Source organism: Puma concolor, chromosome C2 (genome assembly GCF_028749965.1).
Source record: "Puma concolor isolate L17-30 chromosome C2, mPumCon1.1.hap2, whole genome shotgun sequence".
NCBI lineage: Eukaryota > Metazoa > Chordata > Mammalia > Carnivora > Felidae > Puma > Puma concolor.
Window position 1 is genome coordinate 46077875 of NC_141675.1, and position 17297 is coordinate 46095171.

At 39.2% G+C, this 17297-nt stretch overlaps 3 protein-coding genes across 3 annotated transcripts in view; 1 reads left to right on the forward strand and 2 right to left on the reverse strand.

Moving 5' to 3' along the window:
• P2RY14 (purinergic receptor P2Y14) overlaps positions 1 to 917 on the reverse strand; it is a 64763-nt gene extending 63846 nt beyond the window's left edge. Inside the window, exon 1 of the mRNA XM_086674528.1 lies at positions 747 to 917. The gene's annotated coding sequence lies outside the window, so the exon portion shown is untranslated. The remainder of the gene's footprint in view (positions 1 to 746) is intronic.
• Positions 1 to 17297, forward strand: part of MED12L (mediator complex subunit 12L) — a 340943-nt gene that overhangs the window by 191983 nt on the left and 131663 nt on the right. The gene's annotated exons all lie outside the window — the stretch shown is intronic.
• GPR87 (G protein-coupled receptor 87) overlaps positions 9423 to 17297 on the reverse strand; it is a 22761-nt gene continuing 14886 nt past the window's right edge. Inside the window, exons 2-3 of the mRNA XM_025913182.2 lie at positions 15008 to 15139; positions 9423 to 10541 (exon numbers count right to left, since the gene is read on the reverse strand). Of these exons, the coding sequence (XP_025768967.1) occupies positions 9499 to 10541; positions 15008 to 15041 (1077 nt within the window). The 5' untranslated portion in view covers positions 15042 to 15139 and the 3' untranslated portion in view covers positions 9423 to 9498. The remainder of the gene's footprint in view (positions 10542 to 15007; positions 15140 to 17297) is intronic.

Sequence of the window (17297 nt, forward strand, 5' to 3'; positions counted from 1 at the left end):
TTGTTTGTCCTTCTGGATTGTGTGAGGATTGTGTGATTGTCTGGCAATTTAATTTCCTCAGCAGCAGGACTGAGAAATTCTTTGTGGTTTTAGGCAATTCATGCTGTAGAGAGCTGCATATCTCTTTAGTTAATAATTTGAGCACAGCAGTGATTCTCCCTCTGTTTTGTGTGGACCAGTCGGCGTAATCATAACAAAAGAGTCAGTGTGGCCAAGTTTCTGTGTTTTGTACTTGCTGCTACCCTATGATCCTCAAGGATCACTAGGCGTGTTAAATGAGGACATTTGGCTAGGCTCCTGTGACTTCATCATGACCTGAAGGCTAGTTTGGAACCTCTGTTCCTCTCAACAGGGTGGGGCTTCATCAGCCTCTTTCAGAAGCCTAACAGACTTCCTGCAGGTGGCGTTGATCTAATCCTGCTGTGAAAGTTAGCTGACACCTGGGCCCTCTTGTGGCTCTGCCTCCTGACCAGCCTGTTGAGTGTCTCCATGGAAGCCTTTGCCTGAGAAGGGCGAATGCAGCCTCTGTCTCAAATGGGTTGAAATCCTCCCAATCATAAATTTTGCTCTTAATAGTTGATAGTGCTAAGAAAGATACATGGTGGTCTTGCTGTGAAAGAAAGAATTTAGACTAGAATTAGATAATGTGTTCCTTCATTAAGCAAAAGCAAACAAAAATACTCCATTTGGGTAGGCTGTGTTCTTTCTTGTGGCATTATGCAAAACTGCTAGCAACAAATACTAACCTAGAAAACATCATCCGCACTTCCAGGAAGCATCCATTAGAGAGTTTTTGTTGACTCCAGGGGTTCAGTTTTCGTTAGTAAACTTGGTGGAAGAAGCTTCACGTTGGGGGCTTCTTGTTGATGTGATGGCTGGATTCCTTGAGTTCTTTTCCCTTGTCCTAAGTAGCTTGTTTAACTAAAATATAAAAATCATAACAAAATCATAATGTAGACACAAATTTTGTTATGTGTCACTAGCATGGGGGCCATATGTCCTGGTTTGCCCACACTGTGCCTGTATACACCTGTTGTGTCAGCTCCATAAGTGAGACTTAAACTCTCAAAAGTATCCAGGTCTTGACAGTGAGTTATATGCTCATCTTAATTATGAGAGAATGAAATGATCAAATAAGCATGATTGATGGGCTTCACTTAACATCCTGTTCTCTCAATAGTTTTGTCTTTCATGTTTATTAGATAAATTATTGGAGCTTTGGTTGAGAGACCTTCTCAACTTAAAACCAAGCTTTATTTGCAGTATTGATGGAGTTTATTCCTGTTAATTACATTTGGTGGCATAAATAATTAGCAAGGATTTCGGTAGTATCAGTAGTAACCTTGAGGTATTTCGTTTCAGTATTGAGCCATGATTAAGACCAGAGCTTCTGGAATCACATTGACAGAGTCTGGACCCAAGAAACCGCATTTTTGAACTGTGTGACCTTGGAAATATTATTGAACCTCTTCATTTCTAACATGGGGGTAATGCTAGGGCTTCCTCGTGTTTTGGGGATGAAATGGGTGGATTTAGGACTAAGAACAGTGCTTGGTGCATAGGGAGTACCCAATAAATGTTAGTTTTATTTCATTAGAAAATAATTATTCAGTGTTGGGGCACCTGGGTGACTCCTCTGGTTGAGCATTAGACTTGATTTTGGCTGAGGTCAGGATCTCAAAGTTCATGAGATTGAGCCCCATGTTGGGCTCTGTGCTATCAACACAGAGGTTGGGATTCTCTTTCTCCCTCCCTCTCTGCCCCACCCTTGCTTGCTCTTTCTCAAAATAAATACATAAACTTAAAAAAAATAACCATTCAGTGCTAAAAGTACTAGAAAATAGTTTGCATGGGACTGGGAAGGAGCAGAAAACTCAAGGCCTCAAGCAGTAATGCCATTAGTTTAAAGTCCTGGCAGTGGCTGATTTTCTTCCCTCAGTGTGATACACGGTTGGGATTCAGGTCTGTCTTGCTCCCAAATCTTTGCTTGTCCCTGAGACCACACAACCTCCCTCTGGGTCTGAGCTAAGCCGAGTGCAGGGCCAGGTGGGAAAGAAACATGGACTGGCCATATCTGAGGGTGGATGGGCAGAATTGGGTGCAGAGTTGTTAATGGGAGTGAGGGAAGGAGGGGCTCGTAGGATGACTCCGATTTCTAGTTCAGGTGCCTGGGTGGGTGGTGGTGCTGTTAATTGAGTTTAAGGGTAAGTAAGGTGCCTTCCTGACATGGGAAGAGAAAGTGATGCAGTCCCTGTAGCCGAGTGGACTCCTGGCTTCTAACCTGCTACTATCCCTTCACTTCCCAGCCATGTTTCCTTAAGCATGTCTTAGTTTCCTCATCTGTAAAGTGGAGATAATAGCTACTTCTTGTTGTGGGAAGTAAAAATTTTATGTAAAGTCCTTGGGACAGTGACTGGGTAAGCATTATGTAAGACTTAGTCATCATTATTATTATCTCCATTTTATTTTTTATTTAAAAATATATTTTTTTTTAACATTTATTTTGAGAGACAGAACGTGAGCAGGGGAGGGGCAGAGAGAGACGGAGACACAGAATCCGAAGCAGGCTCCAGGCTCTGAGCTGTCAGCACAGAGCCCGACGTGGGGCTTAAACTCATGAACCAGGAGATCATGACCTGAGCTGAAATCGGCTGCTTAACCAACTGAGCCATGCTTGCAACCCTTTATTATCTTTATTTTTTTAATTTTTTAAATTTCTTTTCACTTTAGGATTTCATTTATTTGAAATGTGTACTATAAGATTATCTTTCAAGAGAAAAGACAGGTAACACATGTTTTTGTACCAGAAAGTATCCATGGTGATGTATTGGTTACTACTTATTATTATTACTTAAACAATGACCTAGTTTAAGTGAGGTAAAATATAACTAGTACATACTAAGCACATAAAAGTGCTCAATAACATTAATTCTTTTTTTCCCCCACTGTTAAAGAATCTGCTATCTATCTACCTATCTATCTATAACTTTACATCCAAATTAGTTAGCATATAGTGCAGCAGTGATTTTAGGAGTAGATTCCTTAGTGCCCCTTACCCATTTAGCCCATCCCCACCTCCCACACCTCCTCCAGTAACCCTCTGTTTGTTCTCCATATTTATGAGTCTCTTACGTTTTTCCCCCTCCCTGTTTTTATATTATTTTTGTTTCCCTTCTCTTATGTTCATCTGTTCTGTGTCTTAAAGTCTCCTATGGGTGAAGTCATATGATATTTGTCTTTCTCTGACTAATTTCACATAGCATAATACCCTCCAGTTCCATCCATGTAGTTGCAAATGGCAAGATTGCATTCTTTTTGATTGCTGACTAATACTCCATTGTATATATATCCCACATCTTCTTTATCCATTCATCCATCGATGGACATTTGGGCTCTTTCCAAACTTTGGCTATTGTTGATAGTGCCGCTATAAACATTGGGGTGCATGTGTCGCTTTGAAACAGCATATGTGCATCCCTTGGATAAATACCTAGTAGTGCAATTGTTGGGTAGTAGGGTAGTTCTATGTTTAGCTTTTCGAGGAACCTACAAACTGTTTTCCAGAGTGGCTGCACCAGCTTGCATTCCCGTGTTATCTTTATTTTTAACCTGCTATTTTAAGGGTATCTATGGGGTATACATAGCTGTCTTTCAAATAGCATTTGCAGAGAACATATTAGACTTCGAAGTAGGCCTTTTTTTTTTTTTTTAATGTTTGTTTATTTTTGAGAGTGAGAGAGTATGAGCAGGGGAGAGGCAGAGAGAGAGAGAAGGTGACACAGAATCCAAGGCAGGCTTCAGGCTCTGAGCTGCCAGCACAGAGCCCAACGTGGGGTTTGAACTCATGAACCACGAGATCACGACCTGAGCCAAAGTCAGATGCTCAACCGACTGAGCCACCCAGGTGCCCTCAAAGTAGGCATCTAATGAAGCTTGCATATAGACTTGGAAGAGGTGAGAATAAAAAAAACCTGCCTTACTATTTATGACTAATACCTTATCCCTCCCAAATTTGTTTAGGCCTTGTTGGTATCTCAAAACCTGGGTTTTTTATTTTGCTTGAAACCTTGGACATATTCTCTCTGTGCGCTGATGGTTTAAGAACCTGGATCAGGGTTCTCAATGTAGGCAATACTACACAGGAGGCCAGTTTGTCAAATTTGGAGTTGTTGTTATTGTTGCCATTGTTTTGTCTCAGTATTTGGTGGAATGTGATTTTAGAAAACTATCACAGGTTAAGAGACCGAGTCACATTCATTATACTAAATCCATTAGCTCTGGTTACACATGCTGTGTGTTTGTCTGCGTATGTGTGTAGGTAAACAAGTCCAGAGTGTTATTGGAAAGTCTCGTTTATAACATTTAAACTCAGACATGGAACAGGAGGCTCTGGGAAATCTGGTGACTGTTCTGGTCCTTTGTTCATTAAGTTAGGCTGATTCAATCAGCACATGCAGCTCACTGCTGAGAGATGCTGTGGAGACTGTCCACACCTCAGCCACTGGGTATTCTCTGGCATCATTCAGAGAGAAATTGGCCACTTCACTTATATTAAGAACGTTTGCCTATGAAACGGTGTGAAATAAAGGAATTTCCAATTTAAGTCCATATCTTGAGTTTTTAAATAAGAAGAAAAAAGTGTGTGGTCTAACAGCTATGTTATGCCATTTTTGTCATTTTAGATGATTTCTTATCATTGTGGTTTAGAAGATAAACTGAGAATATTCAAAATGTAAGTTGCCATTTGAATACCTGAATTTCTTTTTTTAAAAAAAATTTTTTTTTTCAACATTTATTTATTTTTGGGACAGAGAGAGACAGAGCATGAACGGGGGAGGGACAGAGAGAGAGGGAGACACAGAATCGGAAACAGGCTCCAGGCTCTGAGCCATCAGCCCAGAGCCTGACGCGGGGCTCGAACTCCCGGACCGCGAGATCGTGACCTGGCTGAAGTCGGACGCCCAACCGACTGCGCCACCCAGGCGCCCCTGAATACCTGAATTTCTTAATGAATTAAAAATTTTACAGACAGGTCTTATTTCTTCCACTTCAACTCTACTAGGATTTTGTGTACTTTTGAAACTAGAGAAAAATTATTTTTAATTAAAAAATTTTCTGTGTGTCAGTTGGGAAAGAATAGTCAATTTTTGTATTTTTCCTCCCCATGAAATTCATGTGTATTTTACCGTTTACTGTTGGCCTTTTTACATCTCTAAGACAGTTTCTTGTAGGTCTTAATTACTCTTTTCAGACATTTCCATTGTACCTTTTTCTAGGCAGCTCTGGGACTGTTTTGTGTGTGTGTGTGTGTGTGTGTGTGTGTGTGTGTGGTGGGGGGGGGGGGGGCGGTGTGCGTGTCCATAGCACTAAAGATGACTCTAGGGAAGGCCTGGCACTTTTTATACATGCTGTATATAGGACACAGGTTTTCTTCAGTTGTTTAATGAATGTTAACCACTAGATGGTACTAGAGGGCTGGGGGGGAGGGGATGTTAAATAATTGCCTCTACCAGATGCTTGTATTATGTTGAAATTTGAAAATGTTGACCTTAAGAAATATTTGCTTTCAAATTTTATTGAATGTTGAAAGATTATTTTATTTTTCGTCATGATACGTGTACTCTAAATCCTTACCTCCTATGTCCCTCATCCCCCCAACCACCTCCCCTCTGGTAAACATTGGTTTGTTCTCTGTAGTTAAGAGCCTGTTTCTTGGCTTGGCTCTCTCTTTTTGCTCATGTGTTTTGTTTCTTAAATTCTGCACATAAGTGAGATAGATATTTGTCTTTCTCTGACTCACTTATTTCACTTAGCATTATAGTCTCTAGTAGCTTGCCCTTATTGTTGCAAATGGTAAGATTTCATTGTTTTTATGGTTAATATTCCATTGTGTATATATACCACATCTTCTTTATTCATCTCTTGCTGGACACTTGAGCTGTTCCCATAATTTGGCTATTGTAAATAATGCTGCAATAGACATAGGGGTGCATGTATCCCTTTGAATTAGTGTTTTTATATTTTTGGTGTAAACACCCAGTAGCGCAATTCCTGGATCATAAAGTAGTTCTATTTTTAATTTTTAAAGGAAGCTCCATACTGATGCCCACAGTGGCTGCGCCAGTTTGCCTTCCCACCAACAGTACAAGAGGGTTCCTTTCTTTCCACATCCTCACAAACACCTGTTATTTCTTGTGTTTTTTATTTTAGCCATTCTGACAGGTGTGAGGTAATACCTCTTTGTCCTTTTGATTTACATTTCCCTGATGATGAGAGATGTTGAGCATCTTTTCAGTTGAATGATTATTTTAAATAACCTGTTGCACAATTTTTTTCAACATTGTATGTCCCTAATTCCCTAGTAAGTATTTATTAATTTGCTAGCTATTGTCTTAATGGCTTTTAGTCTGAGGGAAACCAGTATTTATAAAATTGAAGTGATCCCCAAACCTTATTTTGTACTTGTTTTCTGATTTTCTTTCTGTAATATATCACTTTTCGTTATTTTTTCCTAGTAGATCACATTTCCTTGTGGTGATCATACATTTCTTTCTGTTTAGGCTGTGCTGTCTTTGGCGCATGAGTGTGTGTGCATGTGGAGATACAATTTTGCCTTAGCTATTTAATACAAATTTATAGATTTTCATGGTGACTATTACCTTGATTGTTTCGCTGAGAAAATACTGGAATACTATCTGGAAATGAGAATTGAATAGTGTAAATAGTTTAATGAATGTAACAGAGTTAGTAATACACACACCAGAAGATTTCCTACAAGATCAGTTTCTTGAATGTAAGTTTTAGGAATTATAGAAATATTTGTTTTCAGAAAATATCTGAATATGTTTCTCATCTGCATAAAAGGAGAATTAACTATGTTACTTACTGCAGCCTGAGAGAATCCTGAAATACTGAATATGATCCTGAAACTTTATGTAAGAAATTCTAGATTTCAAATGATTTTCAGTTAATTTGTAAAAACAGCCAAATCGGATTCTTGTTTTCTTCAATATTAATGTAATTTTTTTATTAATCTCTGAATCTTGCACAATATTTCATATTATTCCTATTGATGTTTATCTTACTAATGTAGATGATTCATTCTTGGTTGGCCTGGAAAGTAATTTTTGTGTCCACGGTGTGGGTATCTATGTAAAATAGAAACATGATAATATTGATTTTTTTGTAACATGACTCTTTAAAATACCTGAATAATGCTTTCTTGCAATTTATTTTCCTAATCCTGTGCGTTAAGATGTCCCATTGATTTACTAAGATCATTTTAGAGACTAAAACCATCATCACTTTAATGTGCCCACTAACTATACAGCAGTCTTATTTTAGAAACATTAGAATGGGATTGAAAATATTTTAAGTCCTCTTAGAATTGAGGTCTGAATTAGAGGATTAAATAAACTCTGGGGTAGAGAAGTGTTTGTTAATTCCAGAATGCTAAATGGAACAATTTGATGCTATTAAAGATGGTAGGTTTTTAGTATTTTGGAAGATTCTGTGGTGACCTGGATTTAACAGCATACACAATTACAGTGAACGGGGTAATATCATTTTGAGGTTTTTGACTGTGAGTTGTCATATAGTGGAGAGAAATGGGACATGGGGAGGACAAGACACATTATTCTGAGAAAATTTTCCCAACCATAGTATTGCTCCTTTTTATATAGCATAACTGTAATTCAACCTAGACATTATGGGGAGAATGGAGGAATAAATTAGCCTTTCAAAGTGCCTTTTCACATCAGCTGATCTAAACATAGTTATCTTAACCTGGCTAGTGGTACACAGTGCGGGGAGGGGTGGCTATGTAAATGACCTAATGAGGGGTTATTAATTCATGTGCCGGAGTGCCCCTGGAATTTATGGAATTGGAATCTGGATGGACAGATGGACATTTCAGTAGAGGTCCTCAGATAATTTTTTAATCACTTTGCTACCAATCCCTCTGCCAAATCTGACTCACCTACTAGGAACTTAGCAGTCCCTGAATTCTGTTTGTGATGGTAGTCACTGTCAGTCTGTGTTATTCTTGTGCCCTTATTTCCGCTCACTTGAGCTTTTAGAATTGTGTAGATGGTCTACAAGAGTCTAATAAAGCATCACACTTTATTATGCACGTGTGTGCTTTGTCTCTGGTGACCATAGTGTCCTCTCTTTGTCAGCAAATTGACAAACGTGCCTTCAGTTCCCCTGTTTTAATGCTTGCCCCACTCCTCACACAGTGTGAGCAACAAATCAGGCACTTGCTATGCTCAAGCAGCTGAAGGCTTTGAAATCTATGAAGGTTCAAGGGTTTTTCTTGAAGAAGAAAATCTTGTAAGATTTAAAAGATTACCCTTGACCTTTTTTGACTTAATTTATTGAACTCTATCCTTCAACTTAAAGTGATATTTTTAAACTAATGATAACACTATTAAAGGTAGGATATAACTAAAAGGAAAGAATGATTTGCTAAAAGTTTTTCTAAAATAAAGACTATTGGGGCACCTGGGTGGCTCAGTCGGTTAAGCGGCCGACTTCGGCTCAGGTCACGATCTCACACTCCGTGAGTTCGAGCCCCGCGTCGGGCTCTGTGCTGACCGCTCAGAGCCTGGAGCCTGTTTCAGATTCCGTGTCTCCCTCTCTCTCTGACCCTCCCCCGTTCATGCTCTCTCTCTGTCTCAAAAATAAATAAACATTAAAAAAAAAAAATTAAAAAAAAAAATAAAATAAAATAAAGACTATTAAATGGTTTTTGTTTACAAGCCACATATACTTGATTATTAACCAAGCTTCCATATTCTTTTTTTAACCCAGGAGGATTTAGCAGCATAGCGATATAATAATGGCAAATGTCGTGTTTTATCCAAGATCCACTTGTCTTCATAGCTAGTTTTTCTTTTTTGAAATAGCCTAAGTTTAAAATCAGTCAGTTGAATTCAGCCTTTCAAATACATTGCTTAAGAAATATAGTTAAATCTCTTCCCTCCTCCTCCACACTACACAGTTTTTTCTGATGTGCACGGACATTGATGAATACATTGAAGGGCGGATTGCCCGAGGTCCTACATATTCATAAATGGAAGGTCAGAGGGCCTAGCAATTAATACGCACTTAATTATATCAGACAAAAATGATCCCAAATCTTAAACCCTACAGCTACATAGAGTTATTTCCTCTCTGTGTTCTTTTATCTCAGAAGTGGCTTCCCAGCAGCAGTATTAGCTGGCAGTGCCCTGGCTTTGCCATGGCATTCTCTGCCTCTGCAGTCTGTTCCTGAAACCCCGAGTCATGAACCTGCCACTCAACTGCACACCACCTCTCGCTTAGCTCACTTTGTGGCATGTTTTTCTTAGTTTCAAATGATACCCAAGTGTCATATCATTTTAATTCTCTTTTATCTGTATTTTGATAGACTGAAGCAAGGATAATCAAAAGAAACATTTATTTACACTCTGTACACTTTGACTGCAAACAAGAGTAGGCCTCCTGACCCCTTAACTCCTACACATCTGTGTAATCATAATATATGCGGACTTCTGATCTTCTGACACTTTGCAGTGACCTGATGCTTTCGCTTCTGGTTCTGATGTTGGATTTTTTGAATAGCCTTCTTGAAAATGACCTACACATGAAAAAGTAAATGATTGGATCTAGGCACACATTGCACGCAGATAGGAAAAGTGTCATTTCTTTGCAGTAATACAGAATTTTGTGGGCAGATTCATCTAAAAGTCTGTCTAAGTGACTGAAAGTAAAAGGAATTCTGCACAAGTGATAGGGTAGAAAGCAGGTGAAGAACACTGCCACAACCACCCTTATGCTCTGGTTATGTTTCCGCTTTCGGCTTGACTGGCTTATGAATTGCTTGCTGGATTTATGGATGTACCTGGATATGGCTATGTAACATCCGATTAGAATCACCAGCACAGCCACAAATAAGCAGCTGTTGACATAAATGACTGCTTCATGCCATTTGACTCCCAAGGGACTTTTAAGTTTCATGCAGTCATGAACATTTTCCTTGGTTAGTTGGCCATTTGTTAGAATGATGTTTGGCAAGGACAGAACAGCCATGATAACCCAAACACAAATAGATAAAACCTTAGTAAAGGTTATGCTATACATTCGAGAGTCCCCAAATGGCTTCACCACCTTCAGATAGCGATCAATGCTTATCAGCCCAAGAAATACGATGGAAGTATACATGTTCGCATAAAATAAAACTGAAGTGTATCTGCAGAGGATAAACTTGAAGTACCAAGGTCCAAATCCTGCATCATGCACTATTCGAAATGGAAATGTCAGTGTCATTATGAGGTCAGCAACCACTATGTTTTTTAGATAAAATATGAAGCTGGTTTTATTCCTAATGTGGAAGAAGATCCACACTGCTAGACCATTCAGCAAGATGCTTGCCACAAATATAATGAGGTAAAGCACAGGCAAGACAATAGTGTCAAATTCGTTGTTAACTGTGATGTTCCTTCCGGGTCCATCGCTCATGTTACTTGGTGCGTGACTCCCTTGGCTGTTCAGGTCATTATCTGTCGGAGAAGAGGGGAGACATCACGTCAGAGCTTAACATGTGTGCCCCACAGACTAGTCTCCTTGATAGGCTACTGCTATTTGCTATTTTGGGCAAATTAAAATATGCCTTTGGCATTTTAAATAGTTACTTTAGTGCATTTTTAATGTTTTGAGTGGCCAGGACATTAGTGGCCTCTCCCTCAAGTCCTCCCCACCTCCCCCTGAACACATGCGCACCCAGGTCCCTTGGGTAAAATGTTGTATTTCTGGTTCTTTATGCCAGTCTTTTGAAAATAAGGAGAAATCCACCAATGGCAGTTATTCTGATTTTTAATTTAGTGTTTGAAATCATTACAAACAGAATCAATAAAATCTGTTGGCAGAAAATTGGAATTTCCTCTAATGAAAATAAAATGGCTAGCACTAGTTATTCTTTTAGGTTAGCCTTTGGCACACACTTTGAAATAACTTTTTAAAATCTCTCCTGGTGTTCAGTTGTTGAATCATCAGTAATTGAGAAACAGTAAAACTAGTGGGTGATTTCTGAAGTTTTTGCCCTTGACTTTCTTACAGAATGTAAGAGCCTTTAGGGACCATTATTTGGAATAGAAACAAAAAGAAATTGTTGTTAATATAGAAGTTTCTTATCATGGAGAGCAACTTGCTAAAAATAGTTCTAGGCTGATACCTATTTTTATTTACAAGGCTACGCTATACCTGTTGCACTTACATAACATTTCTAAACCTTTTACATTTTTGGAATTTTTAGTTCATGTTGTTAGAGGCCTATGCCGTACCACTCTATCGCATAATCAGTACCATGACGTATGAGAATCTTATTTACATGGCAGCCATGCAAATGGGCCTCTCGTGTCTCCTGTGAGGGGGGTGAAACCCATGGGTAGCCCTCACTCAGGGCCCTGAATCCACTCCTGTTTTCTTGCTGATGGACACTTCCCACAGGCTGCTCGAAGCCAGTAACTCCCCACAGGAAGGTTGCTAAGACAAGACTTTTCCTGGGACAGAAGAGTTCCTCTGACAAATGACTTTGGCTGAAAGCCTCATCATTCTGGTCAGAACTTTGGTCAAACTGCATTGAAGTTTGAATCTTCCCACTCATCCTCCTTGCTCCCCTGTCCTGCACAGTGGTCAGACCTGCATTTCAGTCTGTAATCCCTTGCAAGCATTTCCCCCAGTAAATCCCTTGGCCATCCATTATGTTTTGTCATCTGCCTTGTTTTCTGTCTTTTAAACCTGGACTAACACAATTTTCAAATGACCTTTTCAGATGTAAGGTTTCAAGGAAGGTCATTACTGAGTTTTTACTTCTTTTTTTTTTTTAATTTTTTAATTTTTTTTTTATAAAATTTTTTTTTTTTTTTTACATTTATTTATTTTTGAGACAGAGAGAGACAGAGCATGAACGGGGGAGGGTCAGAGAGAGGGAGACACAGAATCTGAAACAGGCTCCAGGCTCTGAGCGGTCAGCACAGAGCCCGACGCGGGGCTCGAACTCACGGACCGCGAGATCATGACCTGAGCCGAAGTTGGCCGCTTAACCGACTGAGCCACCCAGGCGCCCCTTTACTTCTTATTAATATTGTTTATTATAATTACAGTTATGTTTTGGAATGATTTTGTTTTAGAGGTAATAGTATTAATTTTGGCCTCATTTCCCTACATGACAGGCAGTGTAGTATGTACTTTAGTTCCCTTCTTTGAAGAAATATAACAGGGAAGATAGTTTTGATGATTATAATCCAAAAACAGGTTCTTAAATTGCTGCGTGGAATTTAAGTGTGGGCTCTTCCTGAGTAACCTTGTCCTCTTTCTAATTCTTTCCCTTTTATTCTCTGCTACAAGTGTTTTTAAAAACTGGTTTTCCAGGCTGAAATACCCTCACACAGGCTAGTAATTTATAGCTGGACTAGCCTGTTACAATGAGACCCACAGTATTATTAGGCTTTATAAGTTTAAAATGCCTGATTCAGCTGCCATCTATATTAACTGCTGCCAGTTTCAAATGTTGTCTTGAACAGTATCTTTCAAGCCTATTTTGACTTAACGAAGTGTTACAATCTTGGCTGTTTCTGCACCAGAAGATCCCCATCAGCATCAATGTTATTAGAAGCTTTCTAAGATGTGCAATTTTACCTGGGTTAAGATAGTGCTTGAATTAATTTCTGCAATTAAACTATTAGCAGTCACTTTCATCTAACCCAGAATAGAACCCTGTGGGAAATGGAGAGAGGGCAAGTAAATTTTAATCAAGGTAAGTGGTCCAGCCAAGGGACACAGACTGAAAGTGGTCAGCCGATGGCTCTGGCTTACAACAATTATGAATGGTTTTCAAAACCATTGTAAGTGCAAATAGAATGGTTCACAAACTGTAGCCATACTTGGCATGGATATTTCAGCCCTTAGTGTTGACTCACTGAATCTATTGTGCATATACACTGTGGACTGGGAAGACCCATACATCCCAGTGTTGGTTTGGGATTGTGTGTCTGCTCAGTATATCGTTATATTTTAAAGTTTTAATTGTATGGACAAGCACTCTTATGAAATGATGATTTACTGATCAATTATGGTTATTATTAAAGATGGAGTCTTAAATCAGAATGTCAAAAATAGTACTTAACAAACACTGTGTCTCATAAATGACAGATACCAAGTGCGAGTGGCATTATTCCACAGTGGTTATGGTGGTTTTGTCAGTCTGGTGTTGAGCTTGTTGATTATGTCACCTCATAGTATTTACTTCCTTAGTTTATGTATAAGATTAACATTTTGGAATAATTTAATTCAGTAGGCTAGGCCTAGGCTTGGCTATTTCTTCATTTACAAATTCCACACTTATAATGCAGCTTAAACAGTAAGTTGTTAAACTTGTTATGAATTATTTTATGAAATAATATGGTAGTAGAAAGAAAAAATAATGGTTCTTTAACAGGAAGAACCATCTGTGAGTTGCTCTGGAAGGCTCAAAACTTGATATAGAGTTTTGTCTGATTGATTTTTTTTTTTTTTTAAAGAATTAAGTTTGTGTTCTTTTTTGCCAGCCACTCCCATTATTTCTTCTCTTATGTATCTTTGCCCCAGATTTTCCCAAAGCTGGTGAGTGTGCTCAGAAGCATTTCTGTGCACAGAGCTCACTCTCCGGAACAATGAACATTAAACGTGTGTGGCTCTCTTCACCCAGTTACTTTTATCATGTTGTTCTTCACCGTCAATAAAAAACTTGGCCAAGGTAGGGAACATTTTTAATGACAGGTAGCTTGGTGATTCAATTAAGAAAATTAGAAGGTGTTTTTACAGTGTAAAGGCTATTTTCTCACACACTCCTTGTTTACTAAGATGTTATTACCTGTATTATTTAGCTCAGAGCTTGATACAGAGTGATAATTGAGGGTGAGGATTCCTTTGTTATTTTCTCTCCTGCTCTTCCTTCTCCAACTCCTTTTAAATTAGATTAACAAAGACACTGACATAAGAACCCTATTCCATAGTAAATTAACATTTTGTGCCAGCCTCTGTGAGAGTGGTATTGTAGTCCATGTGTTGACCATTGCGATGTGGCCATTTTGGTGTGGGGGGGGGGGGGGCGTTGTGTGTGTTGAAGAAATGGACGGGGCTTGTGGCCATATATGGCATTCAGCGCTTATGGCTACTGTATCGGGCCAAGCAGATAAAGAGCACGTTTGTCCTTGCGGAAAGTCCCACTTGAAGCTGGTTTAGTTACTTCAACACTTTGTAAAGTGGAATAAACAGTAGCCATTTTGCTGGATCTCCCAAGAGTTAAATTCTCTGCAAACATCATTTCGAGGACAGTCTCTAGTGCTTAGTAGATGTTCGTTTACTGCATAACTTAAGTCATTAATTACAATTTGTCTCATTAATAGTGGTCACATGATGAATGATAGAGCGGTGAAGAATCTTGGTCCTTTTGCTTTTGGTATAGCTGCGTTATTGCTCATTGGGTGTGTCACTCTTTGGCACAAAATGTGAAAGTATCAACAATATGTGACTGCTCTACCTGCCTGGTAGGAATGAAACACAGAAGTCATACAAATTATAGGGTGTCACTACCATGGCACAACTGCCCTTGTGTGGTCAACTGACCTTGTATGGTCATTGTCCAAATAGTTGCGTTTTCTAAATAGGAGAGTAGGCACTTGTTGTCTTTGACCTCCTGGGAAGCATTGGTGAACCTTAAACTATTACATCTGGAAAGTAACAGATACTTTAGTTTGGGTATAAAAATCTTCCCCAAATCATAACGTAATCTTTCTTGTCCTTTTTGAGATGGTCTGTGATTCTGTCCTGCCTATTCACTGTTTTATATTTAATGAAAGGCCAGGCTAAATGTGGATTTATTCTGTTAATTGGTTCAGTAGCCAATAAAATTCCCAAAGTGTCACACAGTATAAATAACAGTTATTTATGAAAGAAGATTTTCTATGCGTTTTTTTCTACAGCTTACCTGGTAATTTTGTAAGTGTCAAGTTGAGCCCCATTCTTCAGTTGTGATGGACTGTAAGCAAAAATACGTGTCAGGAAACACTCGGGGATGACTGAAGGGAGGGTTCGGCATAGGCTATCCCTGGTTTGAGTCCTGGGCAGGGGAAAAGGGGGGAAAAGTTAGGAAGGAATTTGAACACAGGAATTCTACCTTTTCTTTAAAAATACATATATATGCCTTCAAAATTCAGAAAAGGCATACTCTTTGGATATGAACAGCTGTGCCAAATGAGAGTTGCCTGCTTTTGTGTTCTCTTTCAGCCTGCCATGGAGCAAGGACCATTTCTGTGTATGTGGTCTACTGAATGCCACTCTGTGGCCCTGGGAAAGCTACTAATGTCCCTGTGACTCAGTGTCTTCATCTCTGAAATTAGAATGATAATAATCATACTCCAAGACTGTAATAAGGACTACTTGAAATAGTTCATATAAGACATTTATCAGAACCTGGGTATAGGAATGCACTCAGAACGTGTTAGCTTATGTAGTCCTCTCCCTGCTTCTACCAGATCCCCACCCCCCCCCCCCCCCGCACCTAACCTGAGCATATAATAAATGCATCTATGACAAGACTTACATGCAGTTGGAGATTATTAAAAAATTTTATAAAGATCTAGTGCTGATGTATGTAAGAGTGTTTTAGAAGCTCACATGTTTTCTTCTTCTTCTTCTTCTTTTTTAAAATCTTTCTTTAATTTGAGAGAGAGCACGTTTGGAAGAGGAGCAGAGAGAGGAGGAGAGAGAGAATCCCAAGCAGGCTCTGCACTGTCAGCAGAGAGCCCTATGTGGGGCTCGAACGCATGAACCATGAGATCATGACCTGACCTGAAATCATGAGTCAGGTGCTTAACTGACTGAACCACCCAGGCACCCCTAAGCTCACATGCTTTCAAGTATCTAACCTATTCTTATCATCTCTGGGGTTCTAGTTCTGGGTTTACAGTAAACAGCTGTGAGACCTCTAGTAAGTCACCTGACCTTTCTGGAATTGCCCTGAAACCCCTATAAAATCCCTCTTGGGACTGGAATTTGTGTGAGCTTCTATGTTTTCCTCAAACATAGAATTCCATTAAAAATTTAACATCATTGGAATGTTTGCCTCATAAGTCCCTGTATTTCTCTGTGACAATTCCATTCAATCTGAAAGTTTTGATTAGGAGTGAAGAATTAAATTGGGTTTGAGTGACGGGCATGCGATTATGACTTAATACCTTAACTTTTCAGACCTTCAGATTCCATACATTTTTATAAAGATTAACTGATATCAGGGTGCTTGGGTGGCTCAGTTGGTTAAGCGTCCAACTGTGGCTTGGGTCATGATCTATCTCACGGTTTGTGAGTTCGAGCCCTGCGTCCGGCTCTGGGCTAACAACTCAGAGCCTAGAGCGTGCTTCGGATTCTGTGTCTCCCCCTCTCTCTATCTCTCCCATCCTCATACTCTGTCTCTTGTCTCTCAATAATAAATAAACATTAAAATTAAAAAAAAAAAAGATTAGCTGAGATCATATGTGCATATAACATTAAATGCTAGAAAACGTTTCCCCCGGTTCTCCTTCAAGTAGTCCTGTGTTTTTTGGCTTCTCTGAAGTATTGATAAAAGCAGAAATCCTGGAAACTGATTTTGAAAAGTGTGCTGGTCAAGTCCAATGCATTTATGTTTTAAATGGTTTGCTACAGGGGAAGTCACACTGTTGCTCATGAAACCATGTGAGACTTTCTCTTTACTGATGTTGATAGACTGTGCAGCTGCAGAGACCCCAAGTAACCTCATCCCCTTAAAAGTGCAAAGCAGATTTCTGGCTGGTGTAAGCACTTACAGTTGCTGAGTCAGCAGGGAAAGAGCACTTTGCAGGCAGAAGCGTATTGGAGAGTTTGGCAGCAAATGTTTCTTTATCTGTTACTTTGCCTTTTTCTGTTCCCTAGTATCTCGCGAACTTTGGGGGCTCGATTTGGTAGTAGATGGGAAAAACATTTCCCATATTGTTAGTGAACGCTCTCTCCACCAGGATCCTCTCTTTGTGAATTTAGACACCCTATCCATGCCTTGTGTCAAATCACTACATGGTGGGCACCAAAAAGGTTTTTTTTTTGTTTGTTTTGTTTTGGTTTTTTTTGTTGTTAACAGAGCATGGACAATGACTTGGGCTCTTAAGAGTCTTTCCTATTTTGGTGTCAGTGTTGCAGGATTTTAAAGTAAGGCAAGAATGTGAAACTCCACTTTGTTTTTAATTATTAAAAATTACTCAAAAGAA